This window comes from Odontomachus brunneus, unplaced genomic scaffold (genome assembly GCF_010583005.1).
Source record: "Odontomachus brunneus isolate Ranch 3 - 2012 unplaced genomic scaffold, Obru_v1 Obru_scaffold_309, whole genome shotgun sequence".
Taxonomy (NCBI): domain Eukaryota; kingdom Metazoa; phylum Arthropoda; class Insecta; order Hymenoptera; family Formicidae; genus Odontomachus; species Odontomachus brunneus.
Window position 1 is genome coordinate 133766 of NW_022639759.1, and position 8387 is coordinate 142152.

General features: G+C 35.2%; 1 protein-coding gene across 3 annotated transcripts; it reads right to left on the bottom strand.

Annotated features, from left to right (window-relative positions):
* Positions 1 to 236: 236 nt before the first annotated feature.
* LOC116853349 lies at positions 237 to 5888 on the bottom strand. 3 transcript variants are annotated; one of them, XM_032834403.1, is made up of 5 exons: positions 5619 to 5888; positions 4793 to 4897; positions 3920 to 4270; positions 1671 to 3335; positions 237 to 1540 (listed from the first exon to the last, which is right to left on the bottom strand). In XM_032834403.1, the coding sequence occupies exons 1-5, from the start codon at positions 5787 to 5789 to the stop codon at positions 1445 to 1447; spliced, it is 2388 nt and encodes a 795-aa protein (XP_032690294.1). In that variant the 5' UTR covers positions 5790 to 5888; the 3' UTR covers positions 237 to 1444. The 3 variants fall into 3 exon arrangements, with proteins under 3 accessions (XP_032690294.1, XP_032690293.1, XP_032690295.1); XM_032834402.1 differs by having other exon boundaries at positions 237 to 1543; positions 5619 to 5887; XM_032834404.1 differs by lacking the exon at positions 5619 to 5888 and adding an exon at positions 5372 to 5534 and having other exon boundaries at positions 237 to 1543.
* Between the last annotated feature and the right edge of the window lie 2499 nt (positions 5889 to 8387).

The following is an 8387-nucleotide window of genomic DNA, read 5'->3' on the forward strand; positions in this document are numbered from 1 at the left end:
TGAATAAATATCTGATGTCGTTAGATTCTTATCGCCAAGCATCAACACATCGGCTGCATTTTTTTGGGTATTTGCGCGATGTAAACATCCAATCTTTTTCCAGCATGTAATAAGTAGTAAGGATAAAATGATACTTACAGCGCGTGAACGCCCAAAACGAACCCAACTATTGTCTTGCATAATACGTAAACAGGCTAAATAAAAGTATAAATATAAATCGAATGTTTTCTTTCATATTCATATTAAAAAAAATCTTTATCTCGAGAAATCTTACAATTTCTATCGTAAATCCGCGAACTTTCTTCCTTTCTTACTAATTTGAAACTAATCACATCTATATGCTACTTTCTCATCTCCTTTTTTATCTCGCTGTTTCTCGTCACGTTTGTTAATTTCATTAATTTTAATACAGCCAGTTTTCAAATTTTCTATATAACATGAACCACTACAAGTACTAATCATGATACACAATGACTCTTAATTTCATGCGTCAAATAGAAGTATGGTGTTTAACTGCGGTATTCTAGCTTCTTCTTTCAGAACACCATACATTTACCTATTGTACGCAATTAAAAATCACTTGTATCTGTAAGGCAAAACTCGACACGCGTTATACATTTTGATCCTTTTTCGACTTGCTTCGCCTAGCGCTATACCCCTTACCTCATCGTCCCGCATGTATCCAACGAGTCGCTCGAAATTCAGAAGCGTATGACTTGCAAACTTGAAATGAAAAACTATTACAAACATATGTTTACAAATAATATACAACTCGCGTTGCATGCGGGATGATAAGATAAGGGGATAGCGCTAGGCAAAACAAATTGAAAATCGATCGAAATGTGCAACGCGTGTTGAGCTCTGCTATAAGTGGCTATCTACAATACGTGAAATAAGCTCAGCGTAAGGAGTAGGAATAGTAAGAAGAAATAAAAATAATATATATCTCGTTTACGCCTATACTTCAGCTCCCCTACACGCACGCACGCACGCACGCACACACATACAAATAAAAGAAATTAATTTAATTTTTGCTACTGTTACTTCATACACTATTATGACTCCATGTATTATAGACGACCCTTAAAGTGTCTCGATGCTCTACATGTTTATTTTGGTTGTCATTGTCGATTTGATGCCGTTAAAATTTCATCCTAGCTAGCAATGAGACACCACTCTGCATACCACTCTACCAACTAAATTGATTAATAATTATCGATATACGAATATCAATTATATCACCGCGCAGAATTAAACCCAATGCTGCGAATGAATTGCACATCGTACTTTACGATTATATCGTACTTGATGATATCTGCGAAAAACAATGAATCGAGAATGCTATCGAATAATTTCTTTTACGTTTACCATACTCGTCTAACGCGTGCCTACCTAGCAATCTTGCCTAAAGTAGAATCTATCAACTATAAATATGAGATACTGATTATGATTGATTAGCAGGACGACGCGTTGCCGACGAAGAAGAGCAATTATCTGTAGCGGTGTTTAATTTCATGCGTCGGCGTTTAACAGGATCCTCCTTCTGGAACAAACAATAACTTTCTTATTATTATTGCAACAATTTCACTCGCACAAACGGTGTTTCAACTTGACATTCCAATTTGAAATTAAGATATCTACTGTGTTTAAGCACAAATTAGGAATCTCACCGCGTGTGAACGCAGTTTGTCGAACATATCACGCGCGGTGACGTAAGCAATTGATCCCACTTGCGCGGCCATGGTAAGCAGCGTCTCTGGCAGGATAAGAACAGGATCAGCGGTGGAATTTGGTAACTGTTCGCCAAACGTTCTCCTCGACTCATTAGAGCACCCGTTAGATCCACTCGTTCGACTTGACTGTTGCGATCGATTAAATTTATCTGAGTCATTACGTGTTTCGTCCGCTTTAATCTTACTGCTTCTTTTATCATGAACGGAATGTCTTGTAGCTTTTCCTGAAGTCATAGTCGCTGTCTGAATATTCTTAGTCTTATCAAAAAGATCGTTATTGTTGTCAGTAACCGATGTGGTGTGCGAGTGAAAACTCTGCATGAAGTCGTTTGTATCAATCTTTGATTGCGAATGCGTCCTCCAATAGAACGTTTCTGCAGACGATTGATGCTGATCACCTACTACTCTCGAATAGCTTGGAAGTTGATTTCGCTCGTCATCGTTTGAGCTTGTCGCGTTGTACTGCGAGTTCTTTTGTTCGCTGAACGTTTGCTGCTGTGCATTTGCAGACTTTGAAGAGTCGGCTTCTCGCACCGGCAAGGTCTCCGTCACGAAGGAATAGACTCCATCAGATCGTTTCTCGAATTCAACATTTGTGTCGGGAGTCGTCGGTAAGTACTCATTGTAGATTTTGCCGTGAATGTCCACCATGTAGGTTGAGCTCACCGCTGGATTTGGATTCTCCACAGGCATCTGCAGATTAGTCTCCTGTGCCGAGAAGACGTTCACAAAATGCCCCTCTTTAACATACAAGGAGGAGCGCGGTGAGGATGTCTCAGACAATAATTCGAAACTGGGCGAGTCTCGACTATCACGGTGTTGTAGTTCGGTAGCGGAGGATGTGTTGGGCTGTGTGAGTGATGGATTCGCATTCTCTGACATAGGCATCTCAACTATCACGAAAGTATCCACGTGCTCTCGCTCGTCTGCCGCGATAGAACAGCCAGAGCAGTAACTGATCTTATCGATGTCTTCCATAAGATCATCACACCAAGTATTTTCGTGGAATGAATCAATGTTCAGAGCTCGGTTACCCGTGATGGAACAATTCATACGAAGCTCACCATCGAGGATCTTTAGCGCGTCAGAAGTCATATTGCAAATTGGAGATGTAATATCTTCCTGCACGTTGTTATTGTTAACGTTCTGAATAGATTGCCTGCGTTCCTGTTTATTGTTGGTATCCATATCTAGATTATTGGTCATCTCATCATCTCGGTAATATCGTTTCTCCTTCAGGATTTTGTGGAGCTGACCCTTGATACCGTCAAGATCACGTAAATACAACTTCGTCAGATGCAACTGTCGATCATGATCCTTCGCGTTCACGTTCGAATCCTGTGGTTCATCCACCCGTTCGATCGAAGCATCACTAAAATGTCCCTCGTCTTGGGCATTCATTCTCTTCTGGTTTTTCTCTTTTGATTGCGGATCGAAGAAGCATCGAGGATATCGTTTTGAGAGAGAAGAATGTGATCGTCTTTTAGATTGTTTGGTTTCATTGGATAAAAAAGACTTAATGCGTTTATTACGTTTGTTTAGCATTTCCGTCATTTGCTTCACAACTTCTTGAGTGACTGTAGACACTATTTCCTTCTTCATCTATAATAAAATTAAAATTAATAAATATTTATTCGCTGTTACGAAAGTATGCGTACAAATATTTTTAGTCACAGACACATATTTGCATATACAGATATTTCCACATATAGTGTTTGATAAGTAAGACAACGCTCGTATAATGTAGATTAAGTAAATTAACTAAAACTTAACACAAAATTCTAAAACTATTTTACAGTTACATAAAATTTGTTTATTAATTAAACAAAATTTGTTTATTAATTAAAGAAGATTAGTGAATAATTGCCCACGCTGCAGTGGATAAACTCTGTAAAAGAGACTCAAGCTTCTACTCATCGTTCGCCAATCGGCAACAAATGAAAGTTAGAATAACTTTCTTTTTTGTTTATTTGATTTAATTTACAAGTACATAATGACAAACGTCGCTCATCTAATGAATCGCGCGCAATGGTTCACAAATCTTCATCAATTCAAAGTTTTACATGATTGTTTGCAAAATGATAGAGGACTTTTGTATATTCAGTTTAATATAATCTACATGCACTCGAGCGTTGTCTCATTTATCGTCAAACACTCTGTATTTATACCAGCATCTACATACTTACAGATTCCATATACTCTATGAACCATGGAGGAGGTGAAGTATCCGCGTGCAAAACTTTTGACGATTGCTGTCGCGACGAAGCGTTTGAGTCGTCAACTTGGAACTGCGTGTCACTTGGAACTATAAATCTCCGCTGCCTCTCATTCATCTCGATGACCATATTTGTCATGGATTGTGTCATGGTGCTTATATTTGAAATACAACTAAACATCATCTTCATGGTGTTCTGCACATCTCGTTCTTGCTTTATTACATCACATTGTTCCATGTCTGAAATACTATTTGATTCAATAAGTTTCCAAGGTCGCACGACCAATACAAGTCCTTTACTTGGTGAGGAAGTTTTTGCAAGCTAAAATAAAAATTCAGAATTCAGATCTTGGCTTTAAATTTTTGGGTAGTTCATACACTCATGAAGCACTCATATTTATCATATAGAATGAAGAAATAAGAATATGAAAAGAACGACAAGAATTTAGCCAGAACAACGTATCATACAAAATATAACATGAAAATTTGAATGCAACTTTCAAATTTATATCACATCAATATAACACAAAATTTATATCATTGTATGACAAAAATTTGATAATTAATTCAATATAGTATACTTGATTCATAAATGTAATTTTAAAAAATTGTAAAATTTTTATCATAGAATGTCTTAGATCGTGATAGTCATGAAAATCTATCTAGTTAATCATATTAAAAGAAAAAGTTACACTGTCTGTATTTAAAAGTAAATTATGTAAATGTTTGATATTTGTTATAAGAAAAAAGAAAATAAAAAGATAATAATTCAGAAAGTACAGTTATAAAAAACAAATCTCTTATTTCAATCTAAAATATACTATCTTTAATATGTAATACATACCTTTAATGCCTCCTGAAATTCGTATTCTGAGTCTATTGGAAGATCGTCACCATCATCATCAATATAGGAAATACGACTGTCTCTTCCAATTCCAAAGTTGTCATACTGCAATATATAAAATAAACATGAAAAATATGAAAATTATTAATACATGCACACTTGCCGTTCTCTCTTATATCACTGTATTAACTCTGGGAATAAGCTATTTTATTGCTTATTAGAAATCATAGGCCTTTCAAACCTATTTAATTTAAAACTCTGAACTTATTACCTTATTAACTCTGAACTTATTAACTCTGAATTAAATGCTAACTTACTAACAAATATTTAATTTTCTTCCCAGAATGCAAGTTTATAATTTTTTAAATAGAAGAGAAAAAAAGAATGTCAATATTTTTATTTCAATATTAAAACTTTATAAAATTGCTTTTAAGCTGTCAGATTCTTTTGATTAAATCAAACATAAACACAATCTTATAAATTAAATCTGGTTACGAATCTAAATAGGTTTTAGAGGCCTTGCATGTCACTATAAAGATTAAGAAATCAAGAAGAAGAGAGAGATAAATACAATATTACCATTTATGTATTTTTTTATATGTAAACTTTAGGAGAAAGTATAACAAAGCATAGAAGCTCAAGTTATCTACTAAATTTATGCACTAATATACTTATATATAAACAAATATAGATATCCAATGACGCCATAATGATACCAAAATGCGATTATTTGCAATAAATAAATGTGTGTGTGTGTGTGTGTGTGTGTGTGTGTGTGTGTGTGTGTGTGCGTGCGTGCGTGTATGCATGAAAACGCCACTCTCACCAGTTTCTGTCGCAAATTGTCCTGGGTGAGAAACTGTCCTGATGGGATAAGTAGGTGTTCCTTATTCTCGGTGAATTTTCCGATATACACATTCACATAAAAGCTGTAATATTCCGTGTTGTTGTTCACCATTGTCGCGGTCGCCCGCGACGGCGATGTCAACGGTACCATCGTAGGTTTGTTCGTTTTCAGAGAACAACTAATAGAATAAGTTAGAGCGAAAGAAAATATACTTGTTTCATTCTAACTTGTTGCACTAGTGCAGAAGTTCTTCGAAAACGAACAGATCTTAGGTCTGTTCTTTCGCTCTGCACTACTGCACTAGTGCAATAAGTTATGGCTTCTGCACACAGGACGCGGTAATGCTTGCCGCGCGGCGGAAGTCCGCGCGACAGCCAATCAATATGTTGTTTTTCCGTACGAGCTAGAACGTTATTACGGAAAGTAGCATATTGATTGGCTGTCGCGCGAACTTCCGCCGCGCGGCAAGCATTACCGCGTTCTGTATGCAGGAGCCATTAGGGTAATGTCCCATGGTACGTATTTTTGCGTAAGGGCCGTGGCACACAGAAAAACTTAGGGTGCGATTACATGAGCGTACGGAAATACGGAAATGCGGAAATACGGAAGACAAAGTTACTAGGACTTAACTAGATTTATGCATTTCCGTGCTTTTGTTCCATAGGTTTATTTCTCCTAAATATTACATGGAGCATATTTTATACGGAAAAGCAGAACGAGGAATTATGAAACATTAATTGTAAACAATATTTATTGATTAAAATGTTTTTATTAAACGGATAAGTTGAAAAAAGAAACGTATTAATAAAAATTGCAATAAATGAAGTAAATATAATTTTTTAAAATATATACAAATATTTATTTATCACTATACCATTCCGCATTTCCGCACAAATTGTGCTCCATGTAATATTTAGGACAACCAAATCAACGGAACGCGTTTACTCCGTTATATATACTCCTTGCGTGAGCGCATACACAAATCTGTGAAAGAAGATTTAAAAGCTGTAAAGTTTGGCTTATTACGTTTGATTGCCACGTTTTTGCTTGCTGCAAATATGATTTTAAATTATATGTTAATGGCTATGATCACATTGGTAATACGAGCACGAAAGCAACCAAAGAGGTATATGGAAATAACGATGAAAAAAGTTACAAAATTATTTTATATCTACAATTGTTACAAAAAATTAGAAGACAGACGAAATCGCAGAATGTGGGTAAGACCCATATTTTCTGAACAACGAAGATTGTTACAAGGAGTCAGTGATAATTTAATCGTTGAAATGCTATTGTTTGACAACGAAAAATATTTTAACTATCTGCGGATGTCACCAACAATGTTTGATGAATTACTGACAATTGTTGAACCTCACATCAAAAAACAGAGAGTAGTTCGTAATCCAATAAGTGCTCGAATAAGATAGCAGGTGACTTTACGATGGTGGAACTTCGGGTGACAGTATGGTATCACTGTCTTACTTACTTTTTGCTTGTTCCGTATTTCCGCATAAAATCCGCGGAAAAGCAGAACGAAACCGCACAGATCCTATTTTGGTACTAGTTACTTTTCCGCATTTACGTATTTCCGTGTTTCCGTACACTCAATCGCAATCTTACAGCTATTGTAGACGAGTCTTTAAAAACGTCTTATGACTCGATTTTAGACATTTGTGCCGTCTGGGGAAATTTTCAGCGGAACGGAATGTGTGGAGTTAGCACGACCAATCAGCCGTTCCGGTTTTCTTCCGGCGCTTTTTCTATTTTCCTTGTGTCCCATGGAGCGGAATACGCGGAAGCGGATCACGCAGAATAATACAAAAAGTAGACTTTTTAATGTTATTTCTTACTTTTTGAATAATATTAATAATATTTTATACAAATGATATAATATATGATAAATTAGTAAAGAGTAAAATTAGTTTCTCAGTAAAATATTTTTTATGAAAATATGTAATTACCCTTATAGAAATATCATACTAAGAATCATTGATAATTACTTATTTTCAGTATTAAAAATACTGGATAATAAGTAATTATCAATGATTCTTAGTATGATATTTCTATAAGAGTATTACAATGAAAATATAATATTGCTGTGATATTTCTGCGATATTACGTGCTGTGTGGGATATTATATTAATATAATATTCCGTATAAGGTTTCTATAATGTTAATGGAATGAGCATGGACGAACATTTTCATGTTATTAGGAGGTTTAATGACAGGTTTATTAACTTTCGTGTAATGTTACATCTTACAATTTAAGGTTATTGTAACCTTATGGCAATATTAATGTGCTGTGAGGGAGACCAAATATTCTGTCCACAAAATAAAGCCGAAAGTTAGCAGTTTAAAACAGAGTGAGAAAGTTGATTTACCCACTGAAATGTATATTCTACCTGGGGATAGATCATAAATCTTTTCCCCTAGCGTGAATTCGTGAAAAGTGTAACCAAGTGTAACACTTTTGCACTCGTGAAATGTGAACTTGTGCAACATGAAATGTGATAACTAATGGCTTGGTTTATATCGTACACTTGATACGCGTACTAAATAGTAACTTTCTATTAGATAATCTTACGACGATATGTATCGACGATATATATAAACAATGGTATATTAAGTATATAATTTGATATAATTTGTAAAGTATATAATTTGATATAATACCATCAAAACGTATTGATTGAATACGTCGCCATTGATATGCATTGTCGATATTAAGATTATCTAATAGAAAGTTAC